Source organism: Physeter macrocephalus, chromosome 12 (genome assembly GCF_002837175.3).
Source record: "Physeter macrocephalus isolate SW-GA chromosome 12, ASM283717v5, whole genome shotgun sequence".
NCBI classification, from domain to species: domain Eukaryota; kingdom Metazoa; phylum Chordata; class Mammalia; order Artiodactyla; family Physeteridae; genus Physeter; species Physeter macrocephalus.
This window is the reverse complement of record NC_041225.1, coordinates 60,175,998-60,188,880: the sequence shown is the minus strand read 5'-3', so window position 1 is coordinate 60,188,880 and position 12,883 is coordinate 60,175,998. Positions and strand designations below refer to the sequence as shown.

At 39.2% G+C, this 12,883-nt stretch overlaps 1 protein-coding gene, 1 long non-coding RNA gene and 1 pseudogene across 6 annotated transcripts in view; 1 reads left to right on the top strand and 2 right to left on the bottom strand.

The window, feature by feature from the left end:
- Nucleotides 1–211: 211 nt before the first annotated feature.
- On the bottom strand, nt 212–6,788 carry LOC114487308 (uncharacterized). Its single transcript, XR_003682281.2, has 3 exons — nt 6,505–6,788; nt 5,440–5,568; nt 212–633 (listed from the first exon to the last, which is right to left on the bottom strand). It is a non-coding gene; the product is annotated as an uncharacterized lncRNA (long non-coding RNA).
- LOC102987880 (SS18-like protein 2) lies at nt 2,525–2,756 on the bottom strand (annotated as a pseudogene).
- Nucleotides 6,789–6,899: 111 nt separating the features above from the next.
- The window catches only part of THADA (THADA armadillo repeat containing), a 305,797-nt gene continuing 299,813 nt past the window's right edge, over nt 6,900–12,883 (top strand). For 3 of the 5 annotated variants that reach the window (XM_007128982.4, XM_028496748.2, XM_007128981.4), the window contains exons 1-3: nt 6,902–7,026; nt 10,137–10,236; nt 10,531–10,625. In XM_007128982.4, coding sequence (XP_007129044.2) covers nt 10,161–10,236; nt 10,531–10,625 — 171 coding nt within the window. In that variant the 5' untranslated portion in view covers nt 6,902–7,026; nt 10,137–10,160. Of the gene's footprint in view, nt 7,027–10,136; nt 10,237–10,530; nt 10,626–12,883 lie in introns of all 5 variants that reach the window. The other 2 variants (XM_007128984.4, XM_055089156.1) reach the window with 2 other exon arrangements.

Genomic DNA, 12,883 nt, shown 5'->3' with positions numbered 1-12,883 from the left:
TGGGTGATGCAAATCTTCCTCATTGGTCTTTCTCAGAAATAGTCCATACATGGGCTCCCAAATGATAGATGTTTTGGGGGTGGCAGAATAATGTGGGGGAAATAAGACTGCTTTTTGCAACAAGAATAAAAAAAATATTTTCTTTTCAAAAGCATTTTAATCAAAGATGATGCTATGTATTTAAAATTTTTGTGTTTTTCCATCTGTGCCCAACACAATTGCTGCCTTTCTTCAAAATGACAATAATAAAATTCAGTTGGTTAAAAAATATTAACTTTTTGGTAATTTGAGGGTGTTGCAATTAGCAACTCTACAACCTACAAAAACAAGCCTTAAAAGAAAATTCTATTAAACTAGTGTTACACTAAAGTCTAAGAAGAAAAAAAGTTCACTCATAATGTTACCAGCCTGATTAACTGCTTTTCAAAACACATTATTTTCGGGGCTTCCCTGGTGGCGCAGTGGTTGAGAGTCCGCCTGCCGATACAGGGGACGCAGGTTCGTGCCCCGGTCCGCGAAGTTCCCACATGCCGTGGAACGGCTAGGCCCGTAAGCCATGGCCGCTGAGTCTGCGCGTCCGGAGCCTGTGCTCTGCAACGGGAGAGGCCACAACAGTAAGAGGCCCGCGTACCGCTAAAAAAAAAAAAAAAAAAAACCACATTATTTTCCAACTCTTATTCACAGTATCCACATTTTTTTTTTATCAAGTTGTAAACATAATGTATATATGATTTGCTGTTCTAATATTTCCGGTCATATTATTTTATAACTATTTTCCTTATGACTTAATTTTTAAGTTACTGAAATTTTCTTTTAAAGTTTAAATATTTGATTTTTTTGTAAAATGTATAAGCAGCACTATGAATTTTAAAAACATAATATTGAGCAATTTTCATAAACAAAGTAATTTTCTATTTGAATGTTATGCTTCATAATAAATATACCATTTAAACTGAGCTGACAAGCTATTCTAACACACTTTGGGTAGAAGTTAATAAGCTAAAATCTATTTGTAAATGTTTGTTTTATGTATTTTTCTGGATGAATTCTATATTCCACATGAAAAAATATGCTATCATTCAAATGGTGCAGAAATAAACAACATGGAAAGTGAGGGCCTCCTGTAATTCTACTCCCAGAAAAACCATTGTCTGGTGAACGTTCATCCTGGCTGAACTCCTTATTGAAAGGTGGAAATAATTCTGTAGTTTGCTGCCACATAGTGGTAAGGTAAGCATCATTGCACATTAACACTGGAAAAGAACTTGATGGTCTATTATCCTAACCCAACAAGTATATTTGCTGAGTTACTCACGTTAGGCACTGTACTAGTCAATAAGGACCTAAAGATGGCTCCTGTCTTGGAAAAGTTCAGAAATTAATAGGAAGACTGACAAGCATATAAATAACTAGCATGTCCCAACAAAGTGACAATGCTGTGACAAAGTGACAATGCTGAGACAATACTACTGGCAGTAAAAACAAGAATTTCTTGTCAGGTTTCACTGAGGAGGTGACATGTGAGATGTATCTTCAAGTGTGAGAAAGTTTTGTGGGTGGGAATAAGAAAGACCTTCCGAGGGACTTCCCTGGCGGTCCAGTGGTTAAGACTTCGCCTTCCAGTGCAGGGGGTGCAGGTTCTATCCCTGGTCAGGGAGCTAAGATCCCAATGCCTCCCAGCCAAAAAACCAAAACATAAAACAGAAGCAATATTGTAACAAATTCAATAAAGACTTTAAAAAATGGTCCACATCAAAAAAAAAAAAATCTTAAAGAGAAAAATTAAAAGCAAGAAAAACCTTCCAAGCAGAGAGCACAGCGCATGAAAAATCAGTGCTTTCAGGGAATACTGAGAAGGTCTCACAAGTTGGAGGCTGGTGTATGGGGAAGGAAAGAAAGAATACATAAAAGGACACCATCATGTGCTTTTAAGTAGGGAAGGGATAAGATCAGAGTTCTTTAGAAAGGAAAAGTTTGGGACTTCCCTGGTGGCCCAGTGGTTAAGAATCCGCCTGCCAATGCAGGGGACACAGGTTTGATCCCTGGTACTGAAAGATCCCACAGGCCACGGAGCAACTAAGCCCGCACGCCTAGAGCCCGGGCTCCACAACAAGAGAAGCCACCGCAATGAGAAGCCTGCGCACCGCAACAAAGAGTAGCTCCCTGCTCGCTGCAACTAGAGAAAGCCCGCATGCAGCAACGAAGACCCAATGTAGCCAAAAATAAAAATTTAAAATATCAAAATAAAATAAAAAAAAGAAAAAGTTTGAAGAACATCTAAAATGTGCCTCACTTATAACAAACCTAACAAACCTTTTTTTGGATTTTTTTTTTTTTTTTAGGGAATCTGCTTAATTATTAAAATAAATATTTACATTGAGATGCAGTTAATTTAGTAGCTTTCTTCACATTTTTGAGAGTCACAGAAGTTTCATTCATGTTTTAAGCAGTTGAGATGGTAAAGATTCTACTTCATAGGAAATGAATTACATTCAACGACTCCTCACAACAGCCAACTGGAAGATTATTCCATTGCTTTTGAAGCAATGGTTGGGCTGGCATCTGTGATAGTAGCCAAATAAATGAAATTTCTGTGTAACACATGCTGGTACTGGGTGCACTCATTTGCCTGGCCTTTGTTCTGATACTCCATGATACAGCAGATCAGCTGGTCATTCTCCTCTAGGACCCACTGGATCATTTTGATTGACTTCTGCCCTGCCTCTCAGCCAGTCTGGTATGAAGGCTGCCGACATCCTGGGAAGACAGGTTGAAACCCAGTCTCAGGCCCCACGGATCCTCGTGCATCTAGTAAACCTAGTTTTATGTTTAAATTCTGTGGCTGTCTTCTATGAAAATGTATGTCATTAAAGGCAAATAAGTTTGTAAGAACACGTGAGCATTAGTGTTTCCTTAAGATATACTGTGGAAATTATAATTAAACAACTCGTAAATAAATCATTCCTTAGTTGTGATCCATTAGTCAGTACATTTTAAGTAACAAGAGAAATTTGTAGATGTGTTATAGACTGCGGTAGCTAGCCTCCAAAGTGGCCCCCCCAACTATACTGGCCTCCTGGCTTTTATGGGTTGGTGTAGTCCCCTCTCAACAATGAATAGGACTGAACTTTGTAATCAATGCAATATTGTTGAGATGGTGTGGGACTTCTGTGGCTAGGCCATAAAAGCCACTGAAGCTTCTACCTTGCTCTTTCTGGGGAAGGCCAGCTACCATGTTATGAGAAAGCTCAAGCAGCCTTGGGGAGAGGCCCACATGGGGAGGAACTGAGGCCTTTTGTAAACAACAAGCACCACTGAGTTAAGTCATCTTGGAAATGGATCCTCCACCCTTAGTTAAGCCTTTGGATGACTGCAACCTCATGAGAGACTCCTGGCCAGAAAATATCATCTTATATTAACAAACAATAAAATATTCCTATTCATACTCTAGTATATGTTTTTGGATTTCATTTTAGACATGAAGCTATTAAATAGGGCTTATTAGGAGGGATTCCTTAATTATGTAAATCACCATACACTACTGGCAGATTATTATCATCATCAAAGTGTGTTTTTTAGAATGTAAGGGTGACTCTGAGACTGACAGACTCCATTGAGATTTTCAGTTATGGAAAACAATACCTATTATAGTAGATACCTTTGATTGGAGTGAAGTATATGAACAAGTATTAAATGAGTAGGCAATTAAATCCCTTTTTTGTGGTTTTAAAAGGTGAAATTTTCATTATTCAAACATCCTTTCAAATGTAAAAGAACTTAAAAAAATCATTATGTGTGAAAATGTGTCATTAAATAACTATAAAAATATTCCCTTCCCTACTTGAAGGGAAAATGCTGCTCTAACAGGTACATATTTAAAGTAAAACTACACTTAACAAAACACAGATATACTGATTACTTTTTGTGATTTTATGTAGTCCACTTTTACCATAAGATGCCATTTAAGTGTTTTCTTTTATACTTTTATATATCAAGGATTACTGATTCTTTAAAAATTCCCTTGGACTACATTTTTACAAATAAAATATATAGCTACTTAAAAAAAGGTTCATGGCCCAAATTCATGCTGTGTTCTGAAAAGACTCAAGCAGAGAATTTAAAGTGGTCTCAAGTTGGTGGTGCAAGCTGACTCCAAAAAAAAAGCTCTTTTCCAAACACGTTACTCTTTCAGTCTTTAAAACCTGAACTTTCTCTTGCCTCTATTTCCCCTAGGAGTTACCACTCCAATTATTTGCCACTGTGTACTATACCGCCATTGTCTCTGCTTGATCTTGTCACTGTCAATCCCTTTCCTCCCAGTCTCTTTTAAACACATTCAAATCCACTCCAAGCAAACTTTTGCCCTGATCACTCTATGAATGGCAACTTCATCCTTCCAGTTGCTCAGGTCAGAAATCTTGGAATCATCTTTGACTCTTTTCCTTATACCCCCTATCCCATCCTTCAGAAAATCCTATTGGCTTACTTCCAAATCATATCCTGAATTTGTCCACTCTTCACACCTTCCACTGCTACCTTCCTGGTCTGAGCCACCAGCATCTTGCCTGCTTAGTTTACAGCAATAGCCTCTTCACTCATTGAAGTGGGAAGTCGTCCCACTTCCACTAAAGTATAGTCTCAACAAAGTAGCTCCAGGAACTCTTCTGAAATGCAGATTAATCCTATCACTCTTCTGCTCAAAATGACTCCCCATTTCACTTAGAGCAAAAGTCCTTGTAAGGCTTTACATAATTGAAACTCCCTAGTTTCATTCCCTATAATCTATACCTTTGCTGGCTTGGCTCTAGCCACACTGGCCTCCTTGCTGTTCTTCCTCACCAAGCTCCTGCCCTGACACACCTGTGCAGTGGCTGTTCCCTCCGCATGGAATGCTTTTCCTCAGGGTATCCACATCTCTTGCAAATCCTTACTCCAGGAGGCCTACCCTGACCACTCTATTTAAAATGGCAACAGATCTCCCCTTCACTCTCATCTTCTATTCCCCATTTTTTCTATGGCAGTTACCACCTTTGCACATTCATGTTAATTGTGTTTGTTTGCCTCCTAGCTCATGCTCTAATTTTGTGGGGGGAAGACTCACAACATCTTACTCTCAAATGCCCCTGACTTTCAAATGGTTGGGCCAAAATTTAAAAACGGTTGTAATCCATTGATCGTTATGAAGTTACTTCAGTGAGACTGAAACATATATTTAAAAAAGGAAAACACTTAAAAATGGTGTTAAAAAACAAAATTCAACCAAGTAAATGTGAAGATCTAATTGGCTTTATTCAATGATTTATGAACCAGGCAGCATCCCATCTAGTAAATAGGAAGGCACTCCTTCAGTGGTACAAAATGGAAAGCTTTTATAGAAATGGGGTGGGACAAGGAAGTTATGAGTAAAGGAAAAGAAAGGATTGTTTCAGGTAACATTACCTCCCTAGTGCTGATAAGCAATTCCAGAAATTCTGTTCTTGAGACAGGCTGAAACTGCCATTAAGTCTTGGTTTGCTGTCCTGGGGGCTAGTGGCTCCACCTTGAGCCTGTTGTTTCTTTCTTCTCCTTCTTTTTTTAAAAAAAACGATGGTTAAGATGGTAAATTTTGTTATGTGTATTTTACCACAACTTAAAAAAAAAGAAAATATCAGAGCACATAGCTCTCGTAGAATAACAAATATTTCAAGAAATTTTTGTTTCAGTTATATATGTGTGAGTACTTAGATGTACTTGGTTTAAGGTACAATGTATTTCTTACTATCAGTCCCAGTCAAAATTAGAAAAAAATTGCTGTAGAGGAAGTTCTACACACACTCATGAGCTGACATGTAAAACACACTTCACAGCAGCATTGTTAGTGCAAAAGCTGGAAACGATCCAAATCTCCAGAGGACTAGAATGGATAAATGTGGTATATTAAACAATGGAATACTATACAACAGTGAATGAAAGAACTACACAGACCCGCTTTTCTGTGGATGCCAAAAGCAATGCTGAGAGAAGCAAAGTCCTGGATTAAACAAACGATTCCACATACAAAGCTCAAAATCAAACAAAATAAGATCTGTTTAGTGATACATACACAAGTGATAAAACTACAAAGAAAAACAAACAAAGGTGAGATAAAATTCAGAAAAGTAATGATTAAAAACTTAAAATAATCAATCTGACTAAAGGTTTGGGGAACTGGAATGTTTCTCAGTATTTCCCAAATTAATTGCACTTGAACGTAACCTCCGTGTCTATTTCTTGATCTTACCCCCGTCCCAGCTCCTAGTGTAGAGGTTGCACCTACTTATTTTATTCATGTATTTTTAAAGGGCCGAACCAACTGATAATTTGGTTTTCTGCGTAATATATATATCCTAAATAGGATAACTTTGAAGGCTAGCGCCTGGTAACGGCTCCGACAATAGCATTTATTAACTGTTTGCTGAATGATTACGTGCACTGTGGCATACGTTAGTTCATTTCAATACTTCGCATCTTAGTCAAAATTCTTACTGTGGCTTCAGTTGACTGCCCGTTCCATCCCCTACCCCCTCTCACAAGGTCTAAAGTCGTCAGGCTCCTGGTTCTAGAGGCCCGGGGGCAGTTTTCTCCGTCTCTGCGCTGAGGAAGCTGAGAGGGAGAAGGTGGAACGTCTGCGTTAAGGCAAAAGTGCTTCCCAGGGACTCAGGGGTATGGAGGCCACTGTCAAAGCTGCTCTAAAGGCAAGGAGGCGGGCACTGTTCGCCCTAGCGGTTCAAGTGAGGTACCGCGCGCACTGTTTAGGTGTCTGACCAAACTCACTAACACCGGTTCTCCGGTGACATCACCACCCCTCTGGACTCCTGATTGGAGGAGTTCATTGGCTCAATTCTCGCGATGATTCTCCCTCCAGGTCCTCTTGCTTCCCTCCCCTCGTCTCGACCCGGTGGTTGACTGCAGACCACGCTGTGAGCCACGGAGACACCGTAGAACTAGACCAACTTCCGGGACTCGTCCTGACGGCTGCGACTCTTCTCAGACTCTCACGGGAACGAGGTTTGGCTCCCAGGCGTCCTGCTTGCCCCATCCGCGGTAGCGCTCTTCTCTCCACCGCTCGGCTTGGCCACTTTGCTAGGGCCTCCAGGCGATATTCACCAATTCCCGTCCTTCAGTTACGCGAGAATTTGGCGGTCTTGAAACTGATTTCCGGTCGCTTAGGTCTCCGTGGAGATAGCACTTTAACCACTTTTTTTTTTACCTGTCATTCCCCGGCCTCCACGTGGTTGGGAAATTGCCCAGATAATGTTTGTGGGAGTCAGCCAGAAAGTTGTAGATGGGAGTGAAGCAGCAATCAGAAGGGAAGCACCCAGTGGGACCCAGGAGGAGTATAATTTACTGAGCGTCTTCTGGCTACTTAAGCAGTACCTTAAGGTAGGCACGGGATTTTCCGCTATTGGGAGGCCCATTTCTTCAGGACAAACGTTTAGACATCCATTGAGCACGCATAAGCACCAGACCTCTTTGTGCAGTCTTGAGGGTTCCAGGATCAAATCCCGGAGCAGATTTGCTCACCATTCACCAGAGAATAGCCTCCCCAGTTGTCTATCTCTATTCCTTCTAAGCTTTGTATATTGGTGACTTACCTAGGAAGTGATCCCCGGTGATATTCCCCTTGATCTAATCATGTCACTTTTCAGATTCTTACCTTGTCAATGCTTTTCTAACTGTGTCCATTTTTATTACCATTTTCTGTTAAGTGGATTTTCACATTTCATTGCTGTATTGATTTCTTACTTAGCAAAGGGACCAAAGGTTCTTCAGTGTCAGCACTAGCTTGTCATTTGGATATAGAATTTACTTAAGATGACAGGTAGTCCACTTGCTGCTGTTAAAAGTATACATACCTTTTAGAACATCACTGACAAATGTTTGTTAATTAACTCATTTGTTTATTCATCAAATATTTATTAAGCACCTAATATGTGCCAGGTACTGTTTTGGGAATTGAGAATTAAAACAGTGGACAAAACAGATTAAAGTTGCTGCCTTCATGGAATTTATTACTAAGGGAGACAGATAATATGCAAATAAACAAGTTCTTGTAACTTCAGGTAGTAGTAAGTACTATGAAGAAAATAAAGCAATAGAAATGGTCTGTATGTGTGTAGGAGTGGTGGCATTTTAGATAGAGTGGTCATGGAAGGCTTCTTGGAGGAGGTAATATTTGAGAAGAGACCTGAATTATGAAGAGTTGGCCTTGCAAAGATTTGGTGGAATAAGCCTAACAGACAGAGGTATCAGGAAGTGCAAAGTCCCCTAGATGGTGAAGAGAAGATTAATTTGAGATGAACTGCAGGGGAAAGCATGGCCAGATTTTTTAGGGCCTTTAAGGCCAAAGTCTCAAATTTGGATTTTATTCTAAGTGAAAATGAAAGCCCTTGGCAAGTTTTAAGAAGGAGAGTAATTAGATTTGAAAAAAATTGCTTTGATGACTGAAAAGATGGACTCTTCAGAAGCAAGATGGAAGTTTGGAGACCAGTTGGGAGGTTATTGCAGGAGTACAGGTGGAAAGGGTTCATTCAATTTCTGTTCGGATATTCCCAGCATTGGGAAATTCTCTTTTGAAAGGCAGTACATTTTATAGTTGAACCATAGCGTTCTTCCTTTGTATTGAGCTGGAACTGGCCTCCCTGAAGCTTGCACTGACATTTCCTAATTCTCTAGACATCTACAAATTCTATAGCCAACTCAGATAGAAGACATCTGGGACTTCTTTGGTGGTCCAGTGGTTAGGACTTGGTGCTTTCACTCCGTGGCCCCGGTTCAATCCCTGGTCAGGGAAAAGATCCTGCAAGCCATGCAGTGCAGCCAAAAAAAAAAAAAAAAGACAGAAGACATCTATTCCTCTTTCTCCAAAGCAGTCCTCCAACAACAGCAGCTCTTTTAAGGCACTCGTCCAGTCCTCTTTTCTCTAGGCCAGACACCTTTGGTTAACTGAACTGTTCTCTGAAAGGAGGTGCTCTCGGCCCTTCAGAAATCTGGCTGTTCCTTGGAAGCTCCATCATTTGCTATGGCTCCTTAAGATATGGCCACCAGCATAGCACCTAATGCTCCACATGTCACCTGACCTGTGAAGATGACCAAGGGATCAGGCATTCCCTTGGTCTAGTTGACTTCTAATGTGGTTTTTAACAGTCTTGTTGTGCTGTTGGCTCACATAATATTCAAACCACATATTGAGCTGTTTCAAATCACATATTTTCTCCCCCACCTCCCCATCCTGTATTTCTAGATTATATTTTTCTAATCCAAATGCAGCATTTTACATTTATTTCTGTTTCATCTTGGTAAATTTATTCCAGTTTATTGGTCATTTTTCTTAAATCCTAATTCCATCATGCAACATGTGCTCCCACCTTTGTGTCTTTTATAAGTTCACTATGTTTTGTCCTCTAATGTCTACATTATAAACACTGCTAAAAATGCTAACTGCACCAAGAAAAGAGCCCTGTGTGGCATTTCCCTAGCGGCTTGTCTTCAGACCGCATGGTACTATTAGTGTGTATCCTTTGAGTACATTTGTTCAGCCCATTATGAACCCTGTTAGCTGAAACAAACTCTGTTCGTTAACTAAAAGCAAACTCACAAGGATAGTATGTGAAAGTTCCCTTTATTAAATATTTTGCAGAAATCAAGGTATAGCATCTCATGATTCTGCCTGATCTGTCAGTCTAAGAAGTCACGGAGGTTAGGTATGCGTAGTTTATTTTTGAAAAACCATGCTGGTTTCTTTGTTATTAGTAAAATGAAGGTTTTCTGTATTTTAAAATATAAAGACTGGGTAGGTAAAAGTAACTTTAAACATTAATAAACTCTTCTTGAGTCTAAAAAAGTTTTTCAAAGCAGAAATCCTTAGATCAGTAGTTCTCAGCCTGTGACAACTTTGCTCCCCAGGGGACATTTGGCATGACTAGAGACATTTTTTGGTTGTCACAACTTAGACGAAGGAGGATGCTACTGGCATCTAGTGAGTAGAGGCTAAGGATGTGTTAAATATCCTACAGTGCCCAGGACAACACTCTATAGCAGAGAATTATCTGGCCCAAAATGTCAGTGGTACTGAGGTCTTTAGTACATTAGTGTCTTAAAACTCTTCTTTCTTGTAGTGACTACTGTTAATTCTATTTAAAATGGGTGTAAAGAAGAAGAAAGAAACTCAAGTTACTTCATTGACCGTTTGTCATCAGGACCTTGAAACTTTGAGATGTAAGTGATTTCTGACTTCATTTGTTGATCTCTTTTTTAGGTTGCAAACAGTATATTTATCTCTGGGACTCCATATCACATAATGTTCTGACTCTTGGTATTTAATTATTCCACGTTCTTTACATTCAGTTTTGGTTGTAAAATGGTTTTCTTAAACTTCTATCTTCAGACTAAGTTCTGCCAGGTTTTTTTTTGTTTATAAATATTTAAATTTTATAGAACGCATGACAAAGGCAAACTCATATCCATATATTGTTAAATCACTGAAGAAACTTTTTTGTGTGTGTTATGTAGCTTTGGCTGATGTAGAAGGGAAGAATCTAGCTTCTTTGCTGTTACATTGTGTACAACTCACTGATGGAGTGTCACAGATCCATTATGTTAAACAGGTAAGGCTGATTTGATATTCATGAGTGCATCTTGAAGGTTATCATGCTATTATGGACTTTTAAAATTAACTGATAATTTTTGGCTCCCAATTATTTAATATAAATGTATCATTAAAGAATAAGGGATTGTTTTGTTTTTTCTATTCATTGTATGATATCTTTTTTTTTTTTTTTTTTTTTTTGCGGTACGCGGGCCTCTCACTGTTGTGACCTCTCCCATCACGGAGCACAGGCTCCGGACGCGCAGGCTCAGCGGCCATGGCTCACGGGCCCAGCCGCTCCACGGCATGTGAGATCTTCCCAGACCGGGGTACAAACCCGTGTCCCCTGCATCGACAGGCGGACTCTCAACCACTGCGCCACCAGGGAAGCCCTGTATGATATCTTTTTATTTAGAGTGGTAAAGGAAGCCATACTTAGGCTTCCACCACTATTGGAGCTGTATATAGCTAGGATAATGAAATAATTGTGCATACCTTTTTGTTTGTTTGTTTTTTGAATTTTATTTTATTTATTTTTTTATACAGCAGGTCCTTATTAGTCATCCATTTTATACACATCAGTGTATACATGTCAATCCCAATCTCCCAATTCGTCACACCACCACCACCCCCTGCCGCTTTCCCCCATTGGCGTCCATACGTTTGTTCTCTACATTTGTGTCTCAATTTCTGCTCTGCATACCGGTTCATCTGTACCATTTTTCTGTGTTCCACATATATGCGTTAATATACGATATTTGTTTTTCTCTTTCTGACTTACTTCACTCTGTATGACAGTCTCTAGATTCATCCAAGTCTCTACAAATGACCCAATTTCGTTTCTTTTTATGGCTGAGTAATATTCCATTGTATATATGTACCACATCTTCTTTATCCATTCGTCTGTCAGTGGGCATTTAGGTTGCTTCCATGACCTGGCTATTGTAAATAGTGCTGCAATGAACACTGGGGTGCATGTGTGTTTTTGAATTATGGTTTTCTCTGGGTATATGCCCAGTAGTGGGATTGCTGGGTCATATGGTAATTCTATTTTTCGTTTTTTAAGGAACCTCCATATTGTTCTCCATAGTGGCTGTATCAATTTACATTCCCACCAACAGTGCAAGAGGGTTCCCTTTTCTCCACACCCTCTCTAGCATTTGTTGTTTGTAGATTTTTTTGATGATGGCCATTCTGACTGGTGTGAGGTGATACCTCGTTGTAGTTTGATTTGCATTTCTCTAATAATTAGTAATGTTGAACATCTTTTCATGTGCTTCTTTGCTATCCGTATGTCTTCTATGGAGAAATGTCTATTTAGGTCCTCTGCCCATTTTTGGATTGGGTTGTTTGTTTCTTTAATATTGGGCTGCATGAGCTGTTTATATATTTTGGAGATTAATCCTTTGTCCGTTGATTTGTTTGCAAATATTTTCTCCCATTTTGAGGGTTGTCTTTTAGTCTTATTTATGGTTTCTTTTGCTGTGCAAAAGCTGTGAAGTTTCATTAGGTCCCATTTGTTTATTTTTGGTTTTATTTCCATTACTCTATGAGGTGGATCAAAAAAGATCTTGCTGTGATTTATGTCAAAGAGTGTTCTTCCTCTGTTTTCCTCTAAGAGTTTTATAGTGTCCGGTCTTACATTTAGGTCTCGAATCCATTTTGAGTTTATGTTTGTGCATGGTGTTAGGGAGTATTCTAATTTCATTCTTTTACATGTAGCTGTCCAGTTTTCCCAGCACCACTTATTGATCAAGACTGCTTTGGCTATTTGGGGTCTTTTGTGTCTCCATACAAATTTTAAGATTTTTTGTTCTAGTTCTGTAAAAAATGCCATTGGTAATTTGATAGGGATTGCATTGAATCTGTAGATTGCTTTGGGTAGTATAGTCATTTTCACAATATTGATTCTTCCAATCCAAGAACATGGTATATCTCTCCATCTGTTGGTATCATCTTTAATTTCTTTCATCAGTGTCTTATAGTTTTCTGCATACAGGTCTTTTGTCTCCCTAGGTTTGTCCTAAACCTAGGAATGTCCTATAAATATCAATTAAATCTATCTGGTCTATTGTGTCATTTAAAGCTTGTGTTTCCTTATTAATTTTCTGTTTGGATGATCTGTCCATTTGGTGTAAGTGAGGTGTTAAAGTCACCCACTATTATTGTGTCACTGTCGATTTCCTCTTTTATAGCTGTTAGCAGTTGCCTTATGTATTGAGGTACTCCTGTGTTGGGTGCATATATATTTATAATTGTGATATCTTCTTCTTGGAT